Raw genomic sequence first — 25,622 nt, forward strand, 5'->3', positions numbered from 1 at the left:
CTGGACAGCTAGGAACTAGTCTCATTCATAGATGCCAACTTCACTTATGTCGGTATGATAGATTATTAGGGAGAAGAGGCTTTTCAATGAACAGTGCTTTGACAACTGATTATCTAGCTAGAAACAAAAATAGAATTGACTTCTATCTGCCACTATATTAAAAAGATCAGTTTCACTATTTAAAAATTTTAAAACACATCAATGATAATATAATGTCATTATATAATGATTTTGTGATAAATGGAGAAGGCAAAATTTCTAGGGGAAAGAAAATGTTACATGACTAGATAATTGATTTCTCTAGAAAGTTAATTTCAAGTTAAAGATCATTCTATTAGTGGTCCCCAACCTTTTTTGGGCCACGGACCAGCGTCAAGAGTGAGTCTTAGACGGATGTAACAGAGGGAATCTGGTCATTTTTTAAAAATAAAACATCGTTCAGACTTAAATATAAATAAAACGGAAATTATGTAAGTTATTTATTCTTTCTCTGCGGACCGGTAACAAATGGCCCACGGACCGGTACCGGTCCGCGGCCTGGGGGGTTGGGGACCACTGCTCTAAGGGAGTTAATTTCAAGTTAAAGATCATTCTATTAGGGAGGAAGGAATAAGGACAATGCCTCATGCTAGTGAGAGGTTTAGGTAGGGAAGTCAAGAGGAGAAAATAGAACCATAGCAAGTCAGACTGAGGAAAATGTAAATACCAGGGGGAAAATATCAACTATGGTGTTGGCCTAAAGTATCTGAAGGGTGAACGGTCTGGGCTCAGCTAGTGATACTGTTCTCTATGCGGCTGGGCTTCAGGTATTCATAGGGAAGATCTAGCTGCTCATTTCGGGCCACGATTTCCCTTTCCAGCTTGTCCAGATCCATTTGAAATTGTCTTAAAACAGCCTTGGGCTCAGGACCTGAGAAATATTCTTCTTTGTGATGTCCCAGGGGTACCTAAAGCAGAAAGAAAGGATCAATCATCTTCTATTCTAGGAAACAGGGACCCAAACTCCAGTCCTTCACGCTAATGTCTCCTTGTCAGTCATCAGCCCCCACAGTGTTCCAGGGGTCCCCTCTCACCATATCTGCATGCGGCCGACTCAGGAGCCATGTGATGGCCATTTGAACACAGCTCTGCTGGACATCGGGTAGTGAGCCCATCACTGTGGCCATTGTGACATCTTCCTTGGTGGTGGGTGGGGGCATTCGCATTGAGCATGGGGTATTGGGGACCCAGGCATACCAGTCATACTGGGTGAGGAAGAATTTCAAATCAATCTGAAACTCTGATTCAGGACCCTAGACCCCAACTCTCTCCCAGAAGTGTCTCCTAGCCCAGACACTTTCTCTCAGAGACCAGGCTTTCAGCTGTCCGTACCTGGCCCTGGTTGATGGCCCCGTGCTGGGCAGAGCATGTGAAGATACACATGGTAAGGAAATGGCAGAGCTGAGCCCGAGACTGGAAGGATACAGGGAAACCTAGAAAAAAATAACAAAGTTTAGACACCATGGTTACAAAGGAAATAAGGAAATAAATGCTGATGTCTTAACATGTCCATGTATTAGAATTAGTGTTTATGCATTCACTTTTTCAAAAGTTGAACTACTATTTACCAGACACTATATAGGCATTGGGAATATGCTGGTTGGGAAAACAGACTATAGTAAAAAGAATAATAAACAGAATAAGTAAAATTACATACAGTATGTTAGATAGTAATAAGAATATAAAGGCCCTGGATGATTGGCTCAGTGGTAGAGTGTTGGCGTGGCGTGTGGATATCCAGGTTCAATTCCTAGTCAGGACGTACAGAAAAAGCGACCATCTATGTCTCCACCTCTCTCCCTCCACATCCCTCTCTCTCTTTCTCTTCCCCTCCCACAGACATGGCTGGATTGGTTTGAGTAGATCAGCTCCAGGCACTGAGGCTGTCTCCATGGAGCCTCCACTTCAGGCACTAAAAATAGTGCATGGCCCCAAATGAGCAGAGCATCGACCCCAGATCGAGGTTGCTGGGTGAATCCTAGTCAAGGCGCATGCGGGAGTAAGTTTCTCTATCTCCCCTCCTCTCAGTTGAAAAAGGAGGAAAAAAATATAAGAAAAGGCCCTGGCCGGTTGGCTCAGTGGTAGAGCGTTGGCCTAGCGTGCGGAGGACCTGGGTTCGATTCCCGGCCAGGGCACACAAGAGAAGCGCCCATTTGCTTCTCCACCCCTCCGCAGCGCTTTCCTCTCTATCTCTCTCTTCCCCTCCCGCAGCGAGGCTCCATTGGAGCAAAGATGGCCCGGGCGCTGGGGATGGCTCTGTGGCCTCTGCCTCAGGCGCTAGAGTGGCTCTGGTCGCAACATGGCGACGCCCAGGATGGGCAGAGCGTCGCCCCTGGTGGGCGTGCCGGGTGGATCCCGGTCGGGCGCATGCGGGAGTCTGTCTGACTGTCTCTCCCTGTTTCCAGCTTTAGAAAAATGAAAAAAAAAAAAAAATATATATATATATATATATATATATAAGAAAGGCAGGGAAAGGAGATCTGAGAAGTCAAGGAAGAGTAGTTGATAATTTAGTACTGGCTCTGCTGCTGACTAACTGCATTACCTTGGACCAATGGCTTAGCCTCTCTGAGCTTCTATTTTCCTCTGAAAATAAAGATAATAATAACCACCTTATAAAGACGAGGATGCATGTAAAGCCCCTCAGTACCCTGTAGCTATGGTTACAAGGTGGAGAGTGGGGAGGTCTGACAGGCTGGCTGATCAATACTCAGTTTTCAAAATGTGGTTTAAAGGCACAGGACAAAGGTAGGCAACCAAAAAGGAAAATAGGCAAAAGAGTAACAGGCTTTTCATAAAGGAGGATATCCGTATGGCTTCTAAACCTGAGAGAAATTACTCAGCTCTACTGATCATTGGGAGAATACAACTTAAACTCATAATGTGATAACACAACATCTTCACCAACATGACTAAAGTATTTTTTTTTCCAAATATTTGAGAAGGTATAGAGCAACTATAACTCATATTCTATGGCAGGAGTGTAATTTATACAACCACTTTGGAAAACTATCAGAACCTACTAAAACTGAACATACACATATCCTACGATCCATCAGTTTCACTTCTGGCTGCATACCCAACACAAATGCACACACAACAATGTTCACAGCAGCAGTGACATTAATAGCCTTAAAATGGAAATAGCCCAAACACCCACCAAAAAGAGAAAGGGAAAAAAGACCTGTGTCATATTCATGAAATAGAATAGTATAAAATAAGAAAGATGACATACATGCTTTAAGTAACAACAGCATGGGTAAATTTCAAACACCTGTTTGTACTTTCATTTATGTAAAGTGCAAACAGGTAGAACTAACCTATGTAGTATGAAGTGGTTCCCTTTGGACAGGCAAGGACTGGAATAGAATACAAGGAGCTTTCTGGGGAGCTGATAATGTTCTTTGTGCTAATTATACAAGCATGTCACCTTACTAAAAATTCAAGTTGTAAAAAAAAATTCAAGTTGTATAGCTATGATTTGTGACATTAACTCTTCTCTTGGTTTATTATAATAAAATTCCTACTCTCCCCGAAAATGGTGAAGAATACCCCTATCATTCCCAGAAAGTAGTTTTAGATATCTGTGTTACCATACAGAAAAAAGAGAAGTCATAGACTCATGTTGGAGCTGAAAAGGCTTCAACTCACCCCTCCCTTTCCACTCAATTTACAACTGAGGTGCTGCTTAGGGAGTTTAATGACCTGCCGTCTATTATACATGCTGATCACATTGGGGAAGTAATTTCTTGGACTGAGGCATATGACCACAATCATTTTACACTGATTGCCTTACACATGTTTTTTTGTGTGTGTGACAGACAGAGAGAGGGACAAACAGGGACAGACAGACAGGAAGGGCGAGAGATGAGGAGCATCAATTCTTCCTTGCAGCACCTTAGTTGTTCATTGATTGCTTTCTCATATATGCCTTGACCAGGGGGCTACAGCAGAATGAGTGACCCCTTACTCAAGCCAGTGATGTTGGGCTCAAACTAGCGACCATGGGGTCAAGCCAGGGACCCCGTGCTCAAGCTGCTGAGCTCACACTCATGCCAGCGATGGCAGAGTTTCGAACCTCATTTCTTTGCATACCAGTCCAATGCTCTATCCACTGCGCCATCACCTGGTCAGGAGCCTTACACATGTTTTATCTCTGTCACATTCATTATTTCATTTAGGACAAGTATTATATTTGCATTAGAGAAAACATTAAAAGTCTTAAAGATTACATGGCTTATTCAAGGCATAGATCTGGGAAGAGAAAACCTTCACCCACTGCCTTTAACAAGGGTGCTGAGAGAGTGAGAGCACACAGGGCACCGTGAAAGCCGAGGGAGAACAGTACGGATTCAAGAGGTTAAAGTTTATATTCCAGGAAGTATTACAAGTGCTCTAATGCAGCTATTTCTGGGGAAGAAGCAAGCAAGAGGAGAGCTGATGAGGTGCTGTTGGGTGGATGGGAGGTACGGCCCCAGATACTTGCAGGTAAGACTCCACTTCATGGTATGGGCGTGGCTTACTGATGTGTACATCCCCAGGGGCTGGTTTAAGTAATCGCTCTTAGCTAGTGCTTGTAGTTATCACACAGAGGGATTCAAGGTATTGGTGTGGAGTGTAAAGGGGGAAAGAGTTATGGGACGATTCAAAACAGTCCCGGTTGGCCTATGTGCGCTAGAGAGAGGAATATGAACCTAGAGCTCAAGAAAAGCCTTGTCTTTCTAATGGCTGAGAAATGGGGCAGGAGAACTAAAGGAGCGCACTTTTGCCTAAGAAACTTGAGTCCCAAGGATTGCAATGCTGAGTTTGGTTTTAAATCAAAATATATACAGTACAGAGACTATAATTAGAAATGACTTTGTACTGTGGCAAGTGTGTCATATGTCCGTGTCCTCTCTGTGTGCTAGACAGTAGCAGGAAGAAGGAAAAGAGAAGAAAATTAGGGTGGCTGTCATGGGCTTTGGTGGGAATAATCTCCTCACTTATATCCTTAGGTAAGGGAATAGACGACCATTAGGAGAGAGCCTGGCAGGGCCTGGGCAGATTCCTCACTGGCTCTGGTTCTGGCCTTACTGAGCCCCATGGCAGTTCAGGGGCATCTGTGAAAAAGTATGTGGGTCTCTGAGGATAATCCTTGAGTTTAGAATTGTCCTGAGTCTTAGGAGGTGAGAAAGGGATCCAAAGGCTTCACATGTAGAGGAAGAGGGGGTGATGGGGGGTTGGGGTCATGTCCCCAGAAAGGCAAGGCTGAGAAGGGGCTCTGGACAGAGTGTCTGAGGGGCTCCCTTCTCTGGGGACGGATCTCACCTCGGTCCTGGGCCTGGCACAGCCCCACCTCAGTGATCTCTCGACACCAGGCCTGCAGCTCAGGGTCCCCTCTCACGACGTCATCCCCGGGGTAGAAGAGGTGGACGATCCCTTCCACGTACCTGCCCAGAGGAGGGAGCTGAGCTCCTGGAGAGCAGCAGGCTGTGGCCTCTGAGCACTGCTCCTTTTCTGTGCCCTCTGCCCAGCTGCCTCTCGCTGTGTCTCAGTATAGATCCTTCAAGACTTGCCTTATGGGACATTGCCCAAGTTCTTTCTAAACACTAGCTTACTAAGGAAGGAAATGTGGGTTGTTACTTTTAAGAATTCTGTACACGACTGATAATCCCTCTTCATAAGAAAATCCCTGATTCCACCAGATCCATGTTTTCCCACCCACACGGCTTTGGCTGCATACACTGTCTATTTCAGTCTCCCCATCTTCAGATCCTACCCACAGTCTCCTTACTCTCCCTCATCGCTCCCAGGATCGAGTCCTGCTCCTCCTGTCTGGACCTTCTTGTTTCATGTTCCTTTTGCCCCATGCTGACCTTAGGCCAAAGCCCTGTTCTCCCTCTCCCCAATGCCCTTCATTCTCAGCTCCCACTCTCACCCACCGGGCAATGATCTCCCAGAGCCGTAAAGCATCGTGGGCATAGAGGGCACTTGGGATTCCCAGCAGGCCCCTGTCAGCCAGATCATCAGGAGGACAGAGCGAGTGGTAGGTCAGCTGAGCCATGGCGCGACGGAGCAACTGCACAAGGGCCCCGCCACCTGTGCTCCCTGTCTGTGCCAATAGAAACGAGAGGTCATGAAGGAGGAAACAAAGCTGGAGAACATGGCATACTAGATAAAGGGTCAGATGTGGGCTTTTCAGATTTAATGATATTGGTATAATGGGAGAAGGATCCTGGGTTTAACAGTCAGGGCATTCACATAGGTTGGTCTGGAATCATTACAACAACAGGAGGTCATAGAGAGTTGGATAATCAGGCGGCCCCACACTCCATTACCTCCTACCTTATCAAATATCCCTCCATCTGAGATGAGGCTGGACCGTGCCCGGGCATTGATCTCCATGGTGTAGCGGGTGTGTGGGATCAGGAGCTGGATGGAGAAGGTGGGAAGGGGTGGTTTATGGAGGACATGGTTGGGTCCTTCCATGTAGTGTGTGGCACTCAGCATGGTGGCCTTCTCTCCTGGCAGTGCCCTTGCAGGCTGGTCTCCTTCTGCTTCCCTGGTCACTCAGTCTCATGTTCTCCTATTGTCCTATGTGTTGGGCTTTGGAGTCTAACTGGTTAGGATTTTAATCTACACTTTGCCACTTGCATTGATACCAAAGATAATAAACTCTTCAAGTATCCATCTCTTTATCTCTTTACAGGGGATGATAACAGGGTCTTTTATCACAGGTGCTGTGGTGATGTTTATGTGTACAATGTATCAATGTTTAGTCCACTGCCTAGCACACAGACATCCTTGAATAGTAGCTGTTACCATTACCATTATTATTTCCATCTTGAGTGTAAGTGTTCTTTGAGAATCAGCCCTTTAACTATTGATTTCTTAAAATAATTTTTCTATCATGCACATCCTTACAGTTTTTTTTAAGTAGGAGGGGAGATAGAGAGACAGACTCCTGCATGCGCCCTGACTGGGATCCACCTTGAAACCCCTCTGAGCCCAGTGCTCGAATCAGGTGAACTATCCTCAGTGCCTGAGGCCTACACTTGGATCAACGAAGTCACTGACTGTGAGAGGGGAAAAGAGAGAAGGGGGAAAGGGAGGAAAAGAGAAGTAGATGGTCATGTGTCATGTGTGCCCTGACTGGGGATCCAACCCTGGATGTTCACACGCCAGGCTGACACTCTACCCACTGAGCCTACTAGCCAGGACCTACGATAACTTTTCTATCATGCACATCTTTACAGTTTAAACTAGCTTTTCAATTAATTTTTCAAAGCTGCTCATCCAATCCCTAGTTTTTCTCCTCTTGCATTTTTAAAATTTTGGGTCTGGCGGGTGGGGAGGGTACTTGCAGTCAGAATTAGAGGAACCTTATTGATCTATCTTCTTTACCAGCAGAGGGGCTGTTGTGAAATCTCCTCTTGCCACCAGCGGGTCACTGTAGGTTAGGCCCCCTCTCTCCTGCTTTCCCTTGGCCGTTAAGAAAGGCCATCTCATCCTCATATGCCTTTCCTTTAGTTGTCTGTTCCTGAGGAGGAGGAGTCATGAAATATTGGTATTTATATGAGCTGGTGATGCTGCGTGGAGGGAAAGACACAACTGATATCACTGGTGCCAACATATCAAACAACTCGCATTGGTCTGAAACTCCAGAAAGATCGTCAAGGGTGCTGAGTTTCACAGCCCAACATCCACATGAGGAGAGTAGGTACCAGAAAGCAAAGAACTAATAATAATAATAATAATAATAATAATAATAATTATAGCAAGAACTTTATTTTTTGTAGCATTTAGCCTGTGTCATGCTGTTCTGTTGTCTCTCATCAACTCTACAGTGGAGCTCCTATTATCTGCTGTTAGAGATGGGGACAGTGAACCCACATCTGGAAAGTACGGAGGGGAGGATTTGGGATTCAGACCCCAGCAGTCCGAATGCAGGGCCTGCACGGGCGGGTAACCTTTATGAAATGGGCAGGCAGGCTTAGCCCTCCTGGTGGCCTGATAACAACTCATCTGTCTGCCAGGGGATGAAGTCGTTATGCTGAGGCAGACAGGTGCAGAGAGGATGTCAAGGGGATTTTGTAGTGTAGAAGAGGGTTTAGCCACTAAGTTACACAGAAGATGGTGATGCAGAGGCATCATAAAATCAATCAAATTCAAGATCAATGATTCTACAATACTAATGTCTACCTTGTCTGTGTTACCCCAGAACCCAAAGGGGTCACTGCTACCAATGGACAGGTTTGGGGAAGAAAGTGAGGACTCCTGGAAGAAACACAATTCTGATATTCTACCTAGCATGTGCTCACATATCTGGCTGCACTTCAAACTCCATGTACCTAAAACTGAACATCTCATCTTTGACCTCACATTGGCTTCTCCTGATTTTACTGTTTTTGACAATTCCTCATAAGCTTGCATTGTTTTTGCTCCTGCTGTTATATACATGGTGTCATCAAGATTTTTCAAACATTTTTAAAGCAAGCTCAAGGCTATTTTGCTGCCTTCTGGCTAGCAATAGATTGCAGGCTCTCTGTTTGGTTGAATGACAACATTCTGGGTCAGTACAGCAGTATCTACCAGGTCGGCTCCTGGGTGTTGCTGCAGCTCAGACCTCTGAGTTTCCTCTCCCATCTTGCACCCAGGTGTGCTGCAACTACTATTTCCTTTCATCACAAAGTCACTGCACTTTCCTTCCCACTTATTGAACCACCATGTAATGCACCTCTGACCGGGCAGGTTAAGTAACCTCTTGGGCTGCTCTTTTATCCCTTCGATCCTCTACTTCATGATTCCTAAGTTGTGGTAGAACATCCTCCATCTAAAATATAGTGTTTCTTTGTTTTGTCTCTTAATTTCAAATTCTATTTCCTGATACTTTTCTCTGGTTACTTTGTGTGTATGTGTGACAGAGACAGAGAGAGAGTCAGAGAGAGGGACAGATAGGGACAGACAGACAGGAAGGGGGAGAGGTGAGAAGCATCAATTCTTTCTTGCGGCTCCTTTGTCTCCTTAGTTGCTCATTGATTGCTTTCTCGTATGTGCCTTGATTTGGAGACTATAGCAGAGAGAGTACTCCTTGCTTAAGGCAGTGACCCTGGGCTCAGGCCAGTGACCTTGGGCTTCAAGCCATCGACCTTTGGGCTCAAACCAGTGACCTTGGGGTCATATCTATGATCCCATGCTCAAATCAGTGACCATACATTCGAGCTGATGAGCCTCTGCTCAAGGTGGCGATCTCAAAGTAATGAACCTGGGTCCTCTGTGTCCCAGTCAAACACTTTATCTACTGCACCACCACCTGGTCAGGCTTCTCTGGTTATTTATATGTACCATTTGTCTTCATAATTAAATACAAACTCTCTGAAAGCGATTAATTCTTTTGTCTATCAAATTATTTCCTACTGTACATTAGACTCATTCCTAGAGAATATCAGAGCAGCCTTACAACAAGTGCTGGATATATCCAAAGTGACTTGACTTAATACAATAGATGGGACCTCTCCAGGTATGGAGAGTGAGGGAGTTATATTGAGTGGGTCACTTGAATCCATGTTAACACAATAAATTAAAATTAATAAAAGAAATCGATGAGATCTCTCTGTATTATTTCTTAAAACCACATGAAAATCTATGATTATCTTAAAATAAAAATAAATTAAACATTATTTAAAAAGCCACAAGGCTCAAGGTCCTGATACAATCATCTCTTCTTCTCCATTCAAAAATTACTATCAAGATATTTTGTTATAATAATATAGACACTCAATCAGAAGAAGCTTTGTTAACATGTTCCCACCCACATGGCTTAGGATTTTTAAATTCTGCATACCTGTTGGGTTGTTTGCTTTCTCTGAGATGTGAGAAAGATGGGACACGGAGGGGAGAGGATGTACCTTGAACAGAGGGTGCAGCCCTGGGAGGCACCTCATGGTGGCCACAGCGATGACCTCAGCCAGCAGGTGATTGTTCAGAACGTGATATTGGAGCTCGTGCAGTTGGAAATCTGAACTTCGGACCCAGGTCTTTGCCAGAAGCCAGGCAAGTGGAGGATCTGAGGGCAGGAACAGTGGTGGGGTGGGCGAGCTGGGGTTGGGAGGCTGGATCTGCAGTAAAGAGAAATTAAGCATTCATTGACTTCATCATATGTTAGACACTATGCTTAACACTCTGGGGAATCTAATGGTTAAGATTATATCCTCCCAGGGAATTATAATCTAGTAGGAGGAATGAGGATTCTTCCCGTTTGCCTCTCAATACCTGTGGGAGCATGTGAGTGTCATGACGTCCGGGATCATAGCGGGAGGAATTGGAAAGAGGGAGTCCAGTATGACTGTAACAGTGGTTTGGGAGGAACCTGAGGATGGTCTGAGTCAGGATGGTAGAATAGGAAGAAGCCGAACTTCTGAGATAACTGTCAGTTCTCGACAACTGGTTGGTGAGAACAGTAAGAAGGAAAACATATTAAACCAAAGGGAGAAAAGACGTCTAAGAAAGAAGGAGTTTTCCACAGATTCAAAGGTCAGATAAACATTGAGTAGCCTTAGCATGGGAATCAACAGAGACCACTGTGACTCTCAGAAAGGCCATTTCCGGTAAGTAATGAGCAGACTGCAAGGTAGGAAGAAGATATTGGAGACAAGGACAGGCAGCTCTTACTGAGTGCAGCCGGGGTGGGGGACAAGAGCCAGTGGTCTTTGTGTTTTGGCAGAGGTTGGGTGAACACAAAGCAGTGTTGGGAGGAGGAGGCCCAGGCCGCCTCACCTGGATGACCATGGGCAGCAGCTTCCCACTGGGTTCCACCTTCAACATGACGAGGGGGGCAGCCAGGTACTGCTTCTCTCCTCGGATCACATTGGCTGGAATTCCATCCAGTAGGATGAAGTCAGCTTCAAAGAGGGAACCCTTCTGAGGATAGGAGAAATGTATCCATGGTTAGAGTTGAAAACATACTTCCACAGGGCCCAAGCAAAGAAGAAGAAATATAAAGACATTCAGAACAGTTTCTTGCCATTTCCTACATCAGTACCAAAGTCCCAGTGGCAGAACTGAAGGAAGCTCCAGCACATCAAGTTCAAGTCCTCTCATCTTACAGGGAGGGATAAGACCCCATGGAGGGACTCTTCCCTAGTGACATGTGACTTGTCTGTGGCAGAGGTAGATTTAGGATTGGGTATTCCAGTTGATTCTATACCACAGGTATGCTGGCCCTTCCCTAGTTAGGTTGTCCAAGCTCCTTGCCCTGACATCTCCTAAGGGTCTACTTTATTGACTAGATTCAGCCTCAGTGCATTTCCCTACATACTTTATAAGCAGAGGACTCTGCACCCAGGGACAGTGGGTTAGCACAGCCTCCCTTCCCTGACTCACATTTGGTCCCTGCCCTTCACCACATCTCCCCACACAGACAAGGAGAGAACAGTGTAGGGAGGGAGGAGGTACCTGGAGTTCTTTCTCCAACTGGGCCTGAAGCTCCTCCATCCCCGAGGGCAGCACCAGCCGGGAGGGCAGAGAGGTGGAGCGTCTCAGCAGCATGGGGTTGGCACCATTGAGGAACTGGTAGCCAAAAAGCTCATCATCCTGCCAGCACCGGTGAACCTTCTCTGTGAGATTGGAGTGGATGGTAGGAAGAGGATACTCACCACAATCCAAGGTCCCTCTCCTCCAGACCTTACCCCAGGGATTTAGTCATGTGATGACTCCATATGCCGCCTACATATTTTCATTCATGAGGTTTCTTTGGGGACTACAGAGTGTGACAGCTCATACTCCATAACACCTTAAAAGGGCCATCAAGGTGTTATGAAGAACTGAGGATGCCTGACCAGGCGGTGGCGCAGTGGGTAAAGCATCGGACTGGGATGCGGAAGACCCAGGTTCGAGACCCTGAGGTCACTGGCTTGAGCGCGGGCTCATCTGGTTTGAGCAAAAAGCTCACCAGCTTGAGCCCAAGGTTGCTGGCTCAAGCAAGGGGTTACTCAGTCTGCTGAAGGCCCGCGGTCAAGGCACATATGAGAAAGCAATCAATGAACAACTAAGGTGTTGCAACGCGCAATGAAAAACTAATGATTGATGCTTCTCATCTCTCCGTTCCTGCCTGTCTATCCCTCTCTCTGACTCTCTCCCTCTCTCTCTCTCTCTCTCTGTCAGTGTAAAAGAAAAAAAAAAAAAAAAAAAAAGAACTGAGGAAACCACTGACCAGTCAGGGCAGTCTTTGGTCCCCAGAAGATCTGATTAAAATCTTCCAGTTTGTTCCAGGAACTCAGGAGGGTGGAAACATATTTGAAAACAATCTCCATAATCCTAGAACAGATATCAAGGATGAAACCATCAATTTACCAAATCCTCCCTATTACTGGATCTACCAGCCCCACTCCATTCTGACCATTTCCTCACCCTGCCATCAGTGTCCATTCATAGTCCAGCCTCTTTGCCTCGTGGAATCTCATATTTAGAGGGAGATCATCCTTACTGCCTGCAGCTATCGACAGGGGTAACCCTTCCTTCCAAGTGGCCCAGCTAGGAGATGGGGACAAAGGGTAATGAAGGGCGTAGAAGTCAGTGATGGAGGAAGTTGTCAGGGAAGGGGGTACAATAGGGTGGTCACCAGTAGATTTGCTGTCTTTCCTCCAGTTCCTTTTCTCGATGTTTCTGGAACACATCCAAGGTATTGGTTCCTGCCAGGCGGGCTGTGGAGACATTAAGGCAATTGACCTCAATGCTTTGTTCAATAGCATGCTATGCCCTGGCTTCTTCCAATATCTTATTTTTTAATTGTATGGAATCATACTCTTTTGCCTTTTCTCTGCCTCTTTCTTACATGCTTAATTTCCCTAGTCATTTATCTTCACCCACTCCCCTTCCTTGATTTCACTCATCTCAGATCTCACATTTGTCCTGAGAGGAAGGTTCCCCCCCCCCTTTTTTTTGTAGTTTTCTGAAGCTGGAAATGGGGAGAGACAGTCAGACAGACTCCCGCATGCACCCGACCGGGATCCACCCGGCACGCCCACCAGGGGCGATGCTCTGCCCCTCCGGGGGGTCGCTCTGCCTCGACCAGAGCCACTCTAGTGCCTGGGGCAGAGGCCAAGGAGCCATCCCCAGCGCCCGGGCCATCTTTGCTCCAATGGAGCCTTAGCTGCGGGAGGGGAAGAGAGAGACAGAGAGGAAGGAGAGGGGGTGGGGGGTGGAGAAGCAAATAGGCGCTTATCCTATGTGCCCTGGCCAGGAATCGAACCCGGGTCCCCCGCACGCCAGGCCGACGCTCTACCACTGAGCCAACAGGCCAGGGCCGAAAGTCCCCTTTTTGACACCCTATTGTACCCTTAACTCAAATTTCCCAATCTATCCCTATTCTTCAATATCTATGAATTTCATTCTTTTATTTTATTTTTTAACAGAGAGTCAGAGAGAGGGATAGACAGGGACAGACTGGAATGGAGAGATGAGAATCATCAATCATTAGTTTTTTGTTGCGCATTGCAGCACCTTAGTTGTTCATTGATTGCCTTCTCATGTGCCTTGACCAGGGGCCTTCAGCAGACGGAGTAACCCCTTACTCGAGCCAGCGACCTTGAGTCCAAGCTGGCTAGCTTTTGCTCAAACCAGATAAGCCAGCGCTCAAGCTGGCGACCTTGGTGTCTCAAACCTGGGTCCTTGGCATCCCAGTTCGACGCTCTATTCACTGCGCCACCGCCTGGTCAGGCGAATTTCATTCTTAATCAGCTGAAATGTCCACACCTTTCCTACACTATCCCATAATACTTTCTTACCTTCCCCTACCCTGGTTCTCTCATGTCCACACCTTAACCTGTTCTCCAAAATAACGTATTTCGAATTAGCTACACTTACCCTCTGACCTCCCGTATCTCCACCATCACCTGTTCCCTGAGATAAGACAGTCTATATGTGCCGAACTCTAAGCGCTGTTTCCACATCACTATCTGTATCCAGCTTCATCTCACCTACCCTCCACATCACAACGTTTATAGCTGGTAGTCTGACTTCATCCTGCCCTCATCTGTACTTATGCCTGCTTGTGTCTCAAAGACATAGATTACATGCTTCCAGTCTTACCTGTCATGCACCTCAATTGTCTCTCATACTTATTTCCTAAGATAACAGATTCTGTATTTGCAGTCCTCATTCATCCCCGCCCCAATCAGGGTGCTTCCTGCCCTCACAGTTTCTTCTGTGTTTTTCCTACCACAGCAGCCCTCCACGTCATATCCATGTCCTTCCCTTACCTGTCTCCTCTCGGGGGCACGACCACCATCCCCTATTCCATGTGCTAGCCTCACCTGTCTCTTCCCTAACTTGTTCCCAGTCACTATAGATCTTTCCACTTGACTTTGCTTTCCAGCACTGCTGCCACTCCCATTCCCTGTGCTCACCTTCTAGGGAGGTGGGATCCGCACATCACTTAGTTCCGGTCCAGTCCCACTTCCAGCCTTTTTAATTCTACGTGTAACCTCCCCCCACTTCCTGTCTTCTCCACCCTTCACCTGCGGAGCAGCCACTTTGTCAAGCCCTTTGGACCTTCCTCAGTGCTGTCCCCTGCCTCCCCCCCCCCCCAGGAGTCCCGAGACCCTGCGCCCACTTCCCTGAGCGGCCCCTCACCGGTGCCCTCGGGCAGGGTCAGCACGCCCTCGCCCTGTACCCAGCGGTAGCACGGGAAGGCGGCCTCCTCCGCGCTGGCCCCGGGGCCCCGCACGGTGATGCGGTCGCAGAACCAGGCGTCGTCCACCAGGGAGTGGTGTTTGCGCAACTTCACGAACTGCAGGGGCCCCAAGTCGTCCGGAACGTCGTGCTCGAACTCCTCCACCTGTGGGGACCGGAACCCGCTGAGACTTGGTAGCGGGGACCCAGGACAGGCCGTGTTCCCTGGGGAGGGGGTCTTCTGTGGACTCTGGTGACAAAGCCTCCAGCATTCCCTCCTCCCAACACCACCAGGAGGTCCCACAGCACCGGGGGGACCGGGACGAGGAGCGCGGGGCGAGGCGCGCAGTGTCCTGAACTGAGGGCTGAGCAGCATCTCCTGCGCCCTCCATCACCTGAGCCCTCACCGCCTTCGAGCTCTCAGAAAACCTAACCCCCTTGGAGCACAGATTCCATAATGACACAGGCCTGAGGTCACTTGGTAAAGGTCGGGCCTGGCTCTGACCCTCACCCACCGGGCAGTCGTCCCTTCTCCCTGGAAGTCCCAGTCGGCACCGTAGCGCTGTCTCTGGTCCCAGCCTCCATGTCCTGCCCGCCCTCACGCCGCTGGCCCAGCCCCGGACCCGGCTGAGTCCCCGCCTCCCCCGTCGACCTGGCCCGTCGTCGGGCGCAGCTGCATCTCCAGCTCCGCCTCCCCGCGCGCCCCGACCAGCCACAGCTGCACGCGGTTGAAAGACCCGGACAAGACCCAGGACCCGGTGGCCACGCGGATGCGGTAGCGACCCATGGTAGAGAGTGGGCTCGCCTGGGTGTCAGAGGTTCGGTTACTGATACCAAAGGCTGCGCGGCCAAGCGCCTGCAGGACAAGTCCAGGGCTTAATAAAGCAGGACTCTGTGCGCCGCCCCCTGCAGGATTGGTCCCCAACCCACACAAACCAGAGCCTGGGATTAGCCCATAGGGCGGGGAAAGGCGGACTGTCCTGCCAGCGCGGGGCTGAGCAGTGGGCTTGGCGGAAGATGAGGAGCTGAGCCTGGGTGTGGAGGAGATGAAGAGGGGCAGGGCGAATCCACTAGAGTTTTCCTTCTAGACTCTGCGTCCCCACCCCCTATTGCCAGCCCACCCCCATCCCGGTCTAAGCACCCCTTTTGTTTTAATACCATTTTCTGAAGGGGTCCTGGGGGCCAGTCCCTTTTCCTGCTGGCAGTGCCTGGTGCCCCTGGGCGATTGTACCCCTGTCTCTTCACCTACCAGGTCTGGTTGCCGAAGGGACATCGGGGTTGTTATTGTGGGCCAGGGAAGGCCTTTCTTGAGGAACATTCCAGAATTCAGAAATAAGTTAGAATATTTCCTGTAATACAAGTTTGGTTGCCGCGCACCTAGAAAGTAGCTAATGTATTCCTTTTCTCCCTTTTCTATCCACACCCCCATACCAAGACAGGTAACCAATGTCATATGTACTGTTTCTGCTTGTCCCCTCCTTTCTGTTAATAGGATTCTTTCATATGGTTTGGGTCATTTCTTCCACAAAAATGACACTTTTGTTTCTTAGAAGTTGCTTTCCACAGTCACTAATAATGATGAGAATGTCTTCAGCTAACTTTATGGATTATCCTTTGATGGGTATTCAGTAACAATACGATGAGTGCTTTGAAGAACATCTTTCAATGTGTACTCTATATACCCTTATATTTAGAGGGTAGACTCTCAGAAATGAGATTTCAGACTAAAATGAATGTATATATTTTATATTGGATGTTATTTATTTTGAAAACCACTTTTTTGAGGCATGCTTGATATGTAAAATCTGTACATATTTGATATCTGCGATTCAATGAGTTTGATAAGTATACACCAACGTATATTATTGTCAAAATGCTTCCTAGAAAGGCTATAGCATAGTCCCAGAGGGCACTTTTCTCTGCATCTCTGTACCGGTATAGAAAGATATTACTTGGCCCTGGCCGGTTGGCTCAGCGGTAGAGCGTCGGCCTAGCGTGCGGAGGACCCGGGTTCGATTCCCGGCCAGGGCACACAGGAGAAGCGCCCATTTGCTTCTCCACCCCTCCGCCGCACTTTCCTCTCTGTCTCTCTCTTCCCCTCCCGCAGCCAAGGCTCCATTGGAGCAAAGATGGCCCGGGCGCTGGGGATGGCTCTGTGGCCTCTGCCCCAGGCGCTAGAGTGGCTCTGGTCGCAATATGGCGACGCCCAGGATGGGCAGAGCATCGCCCCCTGGTGGGCAGAGCGTCGCCCCATGGTGGGCGTGCCGGGTGGATCCCGGTCGGGCGCATGCGGGAGTCTGTCTGACTGTCTCTCCCCGTTTCCAGCTTCAGAAAAATGAAAAAAAAAAAGAAAAAAAAATAATAAAAAAATAAAAAGAAAGATATTACTTTTCAATTTTGCCAATAAGATGGGTGTAATTTTCAAAAACAGTGAAGGATCTGGGATTTACCCAACTTTAAAAGTAGTCAGTTGCTGTTTGGGGCGGGGGTTGGCATAAGACACAAAACTTCAAGATCAGTAACAGGGGACCCTACTAATCAGAGCAAAAGCAACAGCTATAATTTATATTCACATCATCTCCTCATGCCCTCCCAAGTCCCAGAGGGTGATTGATTTATGTGGTTCTAGATAGATGACAGCAGGCTGCATTATAGGAGGAAACCACTGAGGTTCAGGACTCACTACTTTTATGGTAAGCAGATTTATGTCCATTCTTTGTCTACAGGAATATTGCCTCATCTCTCATGGCTGCTCACTAGAAAAACAACCTTCGTAAATCACCCAAGTAAAGAGCAGTCAGGTGGCCCTAGCCAGTTAGTTCAGTTGGTTAAGAGCATCGTCCTGAACTGCTCTTCAATCCCCGGTTGTGAGTTTGATCCCTGGTCAGAGCACGCATAGGAAGCGACCAGGAATGTATGACTGAGTGGAACAACAGATGCTTCCATTCCCTCTCCCCCCTCTCTCTCGTCTCTCTGTCTCAAAAAATCAATAAAAAGTAAGTCTTGGTTGGATAGCTCAGTTGGCTGGAGCATCATCCCTGAGTGCAAAGGTTGCCAGTTTGATTTCCCGGTCACGTCAGGGCATATACAAGAAGCAGCTTAATATTCCTGTCTCTCTCTCTCTCAAGAAAAAAATTAAAAAGCCGTCAGGGCTCTGACATACCCCGAGGACGACCTAAGGGCACTCAGGGCCATAGCAGATTGACAACCCCGATAGAATGACTTGTGTTTGCTGCCTAACTCCTTCTGAAACCTGCCTAATAAATATAAGATAAAACCTAAGACTCCAGGAAGGTGTGGTGATGTGGTTGCCACAGTCAAACCTGCTGTTAATGCTACAGTAAAGAAAAGCATAGAAAAGGGTAGAACATAAATATAGCCCAGCAAGAAGTTCTGAACACATTAAGAAGGTCAATCCCTGAGTTTTGATAGAGCGTGCCCTACACCTTTCCAAGACTCTGATTCTACAGCAGCAAGCCTACCATTCCAGGTTCTCTGCCCTGGTGGGTCTTCACTGCATGAGTACAGTGGCCACTGAACATCTAGGAAAAGCCACCACAAGAAAAAGTCCTTCAGGTGGAACTGAGTACCTCTATTCCATATATCCCTTATACCTTACCTTGCTAACTTCTAATCCAGACATCTTTATGCAATATTTCACATTTTAGGTATATTCCAGGTAATGAATGAAGCAGGAATGATGGAGTTGTAATAGCAACAGTTCGCGGCCCTGACAAAATGATACATATAGGAAGTGGTTATCTATGGTGGCAAAATTCACAAAAAGAACCATTGCCAGTGATTACGTATGTCTGGTAGAAATATTTGGTGGCGATTATGAAAGCATCTTGAAACAAAATTACTAGTGATTCTCACAGAATCTATAGATATAACTACCAATGTGTAAGAACTAGAGGGGATCAAGAAAAATGATAACACCACCAGAAAATAACCAGAAAGATCCATTTGAGGAGACAAACAACCTTTTCATCAACAATACATTGCAAGAAATGGAAAGAGAGAAGACAATGAGACATAGATTAAATAAGAGTGATTTCAGAAACAAGTGCAACCCATGAACCATAAAGAACATTGATCTTGGGGTTGGGAGTAGCTGGGGACTGTTGCTTCTCACTACAAATCTTTTGTGTCAGTAGAATATTTGAACATGGTGTTGTGATTGATAAAATGACACTGAAAATTCTTACAACTGTATAAATAATGAATGAACGCCAGGAAAGATGAGTATAAGGAAATCATGTTCATGTTATAGAGAAAAGTGGCCAGGTGCAGCAAGAGGTGTAGATTAAGGCAGGAATTCTATGTGGGATGGAATAGGTCTGAGGATATTTGGATGGCAAAGACCTAGTAAGAAACATCGAAGATGCAGGATACAGAAAGCAGAGTTGAAGAATAGACATGATTGTAGTGGGAGGAGGAAATTCAAACATACATGGAAGAACTGGCATTGGATGGACAGGGAGACTCTTCCTCTCTAACAGAAGCAAGGAAGGCATAGAACATTCTGTGTAGGCTTATTGAGGGGGTTTCCCATCTCACAATTCCTGTGTTCACCCTACTACTCTTCATAGCCCCTGATACTAGATTTACTCTTCTTCTCAGGGACCCAGGTGTTACAGTCCCAGAGCTGAGTCAGGCTGGCTCCACCAGGCTTTCTCAGATTTCTCTTTCCATCCTGTGTAGACAAGGTTAAATTCCAAATGAGAATGGAGCCCACACAGGCTGCAGAGGGGGCAGAGATTATCCAATTGGGGGGAGGGGTGGCGGATTTCTGCTTATAGTTCCAAACTCTATTTACATTTATGTTCATTAGCTCTTTTTTACTGAATTTATTGGAGTTATATTGGTCAATAAAATTATATATGTATATAGCGTACAGTTCTGCAGTACATCATCTGCAATTTGCGTTGTGCACTCACTATCCAAAGTCTAATCTTGGCCCTGGCCGGTTGGCTCAGTGGTAGAGTGTCGGCCTGGCGTGCAGGAGTCCCGGGTTCGATTCCCGTCCGGGGCACACAGGAGAAGCGCCCGTCTGCTTCTCCACCCCACCCCCTCTCCTTCCTCTCTGTCTCTCTTTTCCCCTCCCGCAGCTGAGGCTGCATTGGAGCAAAGTTGGCCCAGGTGCTGAGGATGGCTCTGTGGCCTCTGCCTCAGATGCTAGAATGGCTCTGGTTGCGATGGAGCGACGCCCCACATCGGCAGAGCATCGCTCCCTGGTGGGAATGCCAGGTGGAACCTGGTTGGGCCCATGCGGGAGTCTGTCTAACTGCATCCTTGTTTCCAACTTCAGAAAAATACACACACAAAAAAAGTCTACTCTCCTTCCGATGGTATTTATCCCCTTACACCCTCTTCCACCTGCCCCACCTTTTCTCTCTGGTGGTCACCATACTGATGTCTGTTTCCATGAGGGTTTTTTTCTACCTTCATTCACCAGTTCATTACCTCTTGATCTGTTATCTTTCCCTTATTATTTTCTCAACCTAGCTCATTACTTTCCTGCTGGTGCTGGTCTCTGCTTTGCCCTGATGACCTAACTTTAAAAGGTATCCTTCCCAGAATGTTATTGCTCATGCAGTCACACAACACAAGTTTCTGAAATTTGACAGAATGAAGTGAAGGATGATTTCACCACCTAATACAGCCTGGATGGTGACACTCAGTATAAGGCGTGTATATTTCCAAATGTTTTATGGCTGTTCCTGACGACAGAATTTCCCTCAGCTGTCTTTATTCCTAGTCCTCTCCCCTTTACTCCCCAGCACCATGTTGCTCAGGTATCTCATTCTCTCTTTCCTTTGTTTACTTCTAGTCACTCTCTCTATGCTCCCCCCTCCTCATTTCTATTTCTATTATTTTTGGAAAGCAAAAATTTTTCCCATTTTATGTTACAGAACAATTCAAATCATTTGACCATTGATTGAGGAGCGTAAAGACAGAGCCTTTGGGTGACCAGTAACAGGTTCAATTCTTTGCCGTCATCACCTTCACAGCTGTTGTTGTAAGTAGAAAGAAATAGAGAGTGATTCTCCTAATTGTATGATTTATGCCCCATCAACACTCTCAAAAGTTTCACTTTACTGGTGGAACAAAATATAAATGCCTTTTAACTAATCCTTACGAAAACTCAGTGAGGGAGCTAGTGCTGTGCCACTTTTTATACGTAAACACATTCAAGTTCGCCTGACCAGGCGGTGGCGCAGTGGATAGAGCGTTGGACTGGGACACGGAAGATCCAGGTTCGAAACCCCAAGGTCACCAGCTTGAGCATGAGCTCATCTGGTTTGAGTAAGGCTCACCAGCTTGAGCCCAAGGTCACTGGCCTTAACAAGGGGTCACTCACTCTGCTGTAGCCTTCTGGTCAAGGCACGTATGAGAAAGCAATCAATGAACAACTAGGGTGCTGCATGGAAGAATTGATGCTTCTCATCTCTCTCCCTTCCTATCTGTCTGTCCCTCTCTCTGACTCTCTCTGTCTGTGTCACACACACACACACACACACACACACAAAACATTCAAGTTCAAAGAAAAGATGTCTCCAAATTCAAAAAATGTAGGTGGATGATCCCACAAAATGTCATGTGCGCTCTCTGATTCATATCATAATCACCCATTCTCTATTTGACCCTGTGCATGTTAGCTTTTGTCCTCAGCTTTCTACTGAAACGTCCCCTAAAGCTTCTTTATGACATGTTGATTCTTTTTTTTTAATTTAATTTATTGTGTTTACATAGATTCTAGTGTCGCCCTAAATGCATTCCCCCTCCCTTGTATTCCCCTCAACATCTCTCTTGTCCCCTTCCTAACACCTCCCTCCCCCCTTCCCTTCAGGTGTATCCCATCTTATCATCCCCTTTCCCTCTGTCCTCTTTTGCTCTGGTCTTTTTTATTTTTCCTCTGTCTCCATTCCATTCCTCAGTTCACATTGTTTCTTGGATTCCTCAAATGAGTGAAGTCATATGATATTTTTCTTTCTCTGCCTGGCTTATTTCACTTAACATAATAGTTTCCAAGTCCATCCATGTTGTTTCAAAAGGTAATATTTCCTTCTTTTTCATGGCCCTTTAGTATTCCATTGTATATATGTAGCACTGTTTTTAATCCACTCGTCCACTGACGGACACTTGGGATGTTTACAGATCTTCACTATTGTGAACAGTGCTGCCAAAAACATGGGGACACATTCCTTTTTTTGAGTCAGTGATATGGTGTTCTTGGGATATAGTCCTAAAAGTGGGATGGCTGGGTCAAAAGACTGTTCCATTTTTAATTTTTTGAGGAATCTCCATACTGTTTTTCACGGTGTCTGCACCAGTCTGCATTCCCACCAGCAGTGCAGGAGGGTTCCCCTTTCTCCACGTCCTCTCCAGCATCTATCATGTGTTGTTTTGTTAATGAGCGCCATTCTGACTGGTGTGAGGTGGTATCTCATTGTGGGTTTTTTTTTGTTGTTTATTTATTTATTTATTTATTTCCTGTATTTTTCTGAAGCCGGAAACTGGGAGAGACAGTCAGACAGACTCCTGCATGCACCCGACCGGGATCCACCCGGCACGCCCACCAGGGGGCGATGCTCTGCCCACCAGGGGGCGATGCTCTGCCCCTCCGGGGCGTCGCTCTGCTGCGACCAGAGCCACTCTAGCTCCTGGGGCAGAGGCTGAGGAGCCATCCCCAGCACCCGGGCCATCTTTGCTCCAGTGGAGCCTCGGCAGTGGGAGGGTAATAGAGAGACAGAGAGGAAGGAGAGGGGGAGGGGTGGAGAAGCAATGAGCGCTTCTCCTGTGTGCCCTGGCCGGGAATCGAACCCAGGACTTCTGTACGCCAGGCCGATGCTCTACCACTGAGCCAACCGGCCAGGGCCTCATTGTGGTTTTAATTTGCATTTCTCTAGTGATTAATGATGAACATTTTTTCATCTATTGGCTATCTGTATGTCCTCTTTGGCGAAGTGTCTATTAATTTCTTTTGCCCATTTTTTGATTGAATTGTTTGTCTACCTGGTGTTGAGTTTTACAAGTTCTTTATAAATTTTGATTATTAACCCCTTATCAGACGTGTTGTCAAATATGTTCTCCCATTGTGTGGTTTGTCTTTTTTTTCTGTTATATTGTCTTTAGCTGTGCAAAAGCTTTTTAGTTTGATATAGTCCCATTTGTTTATCCTGTCTTTTATTTCACTTGCCTGTGGAGACAAATCGGCAAATATATTGCTGCGAGAGATGTCAGAGAGCTTACTGGCTATGTTTTCTTCTAAGATGCTTATGGTTTTACGACTTACATTTAAGTCTTTTATCCATTTTGAGTTTATTTTTGTGAATGGTGTAAGTTGATGGTCTAGGTTCATATTTTTGCAAGTAGCTGTCCAATTTTTCCAACACCATTTGTTAAAGAGACTGTCTTTACTCCATTGTATGCTCTTACCTCCTTTGTCAAATATCAATTGTCCATAAAGGTGTGGGTTTATTTCTGGGTTCTCTGTTCTGTTCCATTGATCTATATGCCTGTTCTTATGCCAGTACCAAGCTGTTTGAGTACAGTGGCCTTGTAGTATAACTTGATATCAGGAAGTGTGATACCTCCCATTTTATTCTTCTTTTTCCAGATTGCTGAGGCTATTCAAGTTCTTTCACGGTTCCATATAAATTTTTGGAATATGTGGTCTATAACTTTGATGTATGTCATTGGTATTTTAATTGGTATTGTTATGAATTTATAAGTTGCTTTGGGTAATATAGACATTTTAATGATGTTTGTTCTTCCTACCCATGAACACGGTATATGCTTCCACTTGTTTGTATCTTCCTTGATTTCTTTTATCAATGTTTTATAATTTTCCGGGTACAAGTCTTTAATCTCCTTGGTTAAATTTACTCCTAGGTACTTTATTTTATTTTGTTGTAATAGTGAAGGGGACTGTTTCCTTAATTTCTCTTTCTGATGGTTCATCATTGGTGTATAGAAATGCCTCTGATTTCTGTGTATTAATTTTATATCCTGACACCTTCCTAAATTCATTTATCAGGTTCAGTAGTTTTTTGACTGAGACTTTAGGATTTTCTATATAACAGTATCATATCATCTGCAAATAATAATAGTTTTACTTCTTCTTTTCCAATTTGGATGCCTTTTATTTCTTCTTCTTGTCTGATTGCTGTGGCTAGGACTTCAGAACTATGTTGAATAAGAGTGGTGAAAGGGGGCACCCTTACCTTGTTCCTGATCTTAAGGGGATTGCTTTTAATTTTTGCCCATTGATTATGATGTTGATGTGGGTTTTTCATAGATGGCCTTTATCATGTTGATGTATTTTCCCTGTACACCCACTTTGCTGAGAGTTTTGATCATAAATGGGTGCTGGATTTTATCGAATGCTTTTTCTGCACCTATTGAAATTATCATGTGGTTTTTTTCTCCTTCCTTTGTTTATGTGATGAATCACATTGATTGATTTACGAATATTGTACCATCCTTGCCTCCCCAGAATAAATCCCATTTGATCATGATGTATATGATTTATTTCATGTATTGCTGGATCCGGTTTGATAATATTTTGTTAAAGATTTTAGCATCTAAATTCATCAGGGATATTGGCCTATAATTTTCTTTCTTTGTGTTGTCTTTGCCTGGTTTTGGAATCAGAATTATGCTTGCCTCATAAAAGGAGCTTGGAAGTCTTCCTTCCTCTTGAATTTTTTGAATAGCTTGAGAAGAATAGGAGTTAGTTCTTCTTTGAATATTTGGTAGAATTCACCTGTGAAGCCATCTGGCCCGGGGCTTTGGTTGTTGGGAGTTTTTGATAACTGTTTCAATCTTATTTGTTGTAATTGGTCTGTTTAGATTTTCTGATTCTTCCAGATTGACTTTTGAAAAATATGGAATTTGTCCATTTTCACCTAGGTTGTCTAATTTTTTGGCATACAGTTCTTCATAGTATTTTCTTATAATATTTTGTATTTCTTTTGTGTCAGTTGTTATTTCTCCACTCTCATTTCTAATTTTATTTATTTGAGTTTTTTCTCTTTTTTTCTTGGTAAATCAGGTTAAAGGTTCATCAATCTTGTTTACCCTTTTAAAGAACCAGCTCTTGGTTTCAGTGATCCTCTGTATTGTTTCTTTAGCCTCTGTGTCATCTATTTCCACTCTGATCTTTATTATTTACTTCCTTCTACTACCTCTTTGTTTTACTTGCTGTTCTTTTTCTAGTTCTTTTAGATGCAGGGTTAAGTTGTTTATTTGAGCTTTTTCTAGCTTTTTAAAGTATGCCTATAGTGCTTTTGCTGTGTCCCATAAATTTTGAGTTGTTGTATGCTCATTATTCATTTCTAGGAATTTTTTATTTCTTCTTTGATCTCATTGTTAACCCATTTGTTATTTAATAACATGCTATTTAGTTTCCATATGTTTGAGTATTTTTTCAGTTTTTCTGTTGTTGTTGATTTTCAGTTTCATGCAATTGTGATCAGACAAAGTGCTTGATATGATTTCAATCTTCTTAAATTTGTTGGGTCTACATTTGTGCCCTAACATGTGGTCTATCCTAGAGAATGTACCATGAGCACTTGAAAAGAATGTATATTCTGCTGCTTTAGGGTGAAAGGCTCTGAAAATATCTATTAAATCCAGTTGATCTAGTGTGTCCTTTAAGTCTGCTGTTTCTTTGTTAATTTTTCTTCTTGAGGATCTATCTAGTGATGTTAGTGGGGTATTGAAATCCCCTACTATTATAGTATTGCTGTTGATCTCACCCTTTATATCCAACAAAATCTGCTTTATATATTTAGGTGCTCCTAAAGTAGGTGCATAAATATTTATAATGGTTACATCTTCCTGTTAGATTACTCCCTTTGTTATTAGGTAGTGGCCTTCTTTATCCCTTACTATAGCCTTTGTTTTAAAGTCCATTTTGTCTGATA

General features: G+C 45.4%; 1 protein-coding gene and 1 long non-coding RNA gene across 2 annotated transcripts in view; one reads left to right on the top strand and one right to left on the bottom strand.

Moving 5' to 3' along the window:
• The window catches only part of LOC136391555 (uncharacterized), a 114,762-nt gene that overhangs the window by 55,146 nt on the left and 33,994 nt on the right, over positions 1 to 25,622 (top strand). The window lies entirely within an intron of this gene.
• LOC136393611 (polyunsaturated fatty acid lipoxygenase ALOX12-like) lies at positions 565 to 15,521 on the bottom strand. Its single transcript, XM_066366238.1, has 14 exons — positions 15,341 to 15,521; positions 14,650 to 14,854; positions 12,638 to 12,719; positions 12,427 to 12,549; positions 12,230 to 12,333; positions 11,473 to 11,633; positions 10,795 to 10,938; positions 9,927 to 10,136; positions 6,364 to 6,450; positions 5,961 to 6,130; positions 5,347 to 5,468; positions 1,372 to 1,472; positions 1,074 to 1,244; positions 565 to 947 (listed from the first exon to the last, which is right to left on the bottom strand). Exons 1-14 carry the CDS (start codon positions 15,473 to 15,475, stop codon positions 768 to 770), a joined length of 1,995 nt encoding a protein of 664 aa, XP_066222335.1. The 5' UTR covers positions 15,476 to 15,521; the 3' UTR covers positions 565 to 767.

Source organism: Saccopteryx leptura, chromosome 2 (genome assembly GCF_036850995.1).
Source record: "Saccopteryx leptura isolate mSacLep1 chromosome 2, mSacLep1_pri_phased_curated, whole genome shotgun sequence".
Lineage (NCBI taxonomy): Eukaryota > Metazoa > Chordata > Mammalia > Chiroptera > Emballonuridae > Saccopteryx > Saccopteryx leptura.

Coding starts and splice junctions, on each gene's coding strand:
- LOC136393611 (XM_066366238.1), bottom strand. CDS start 15,475: ATGGGTCGCTACCGCATCCGCGTGGCCACCGGGTCCTGGGTCTTGTCC. Junction 6,451..9,926: donor GGCTGCACCCTCTGTTCAAG/GTACATCCTCTC, acceptor TTCTCCATCCAG/CTCCTGATCCCACACACCCG. Junction 5,469..5,960: donor CTCTGGGAGATCATTGCCCG/GTGGGTGAGAGT, acceptor TCCTCTGGGCAG/GTACGTGGAAGGGATCGTCC.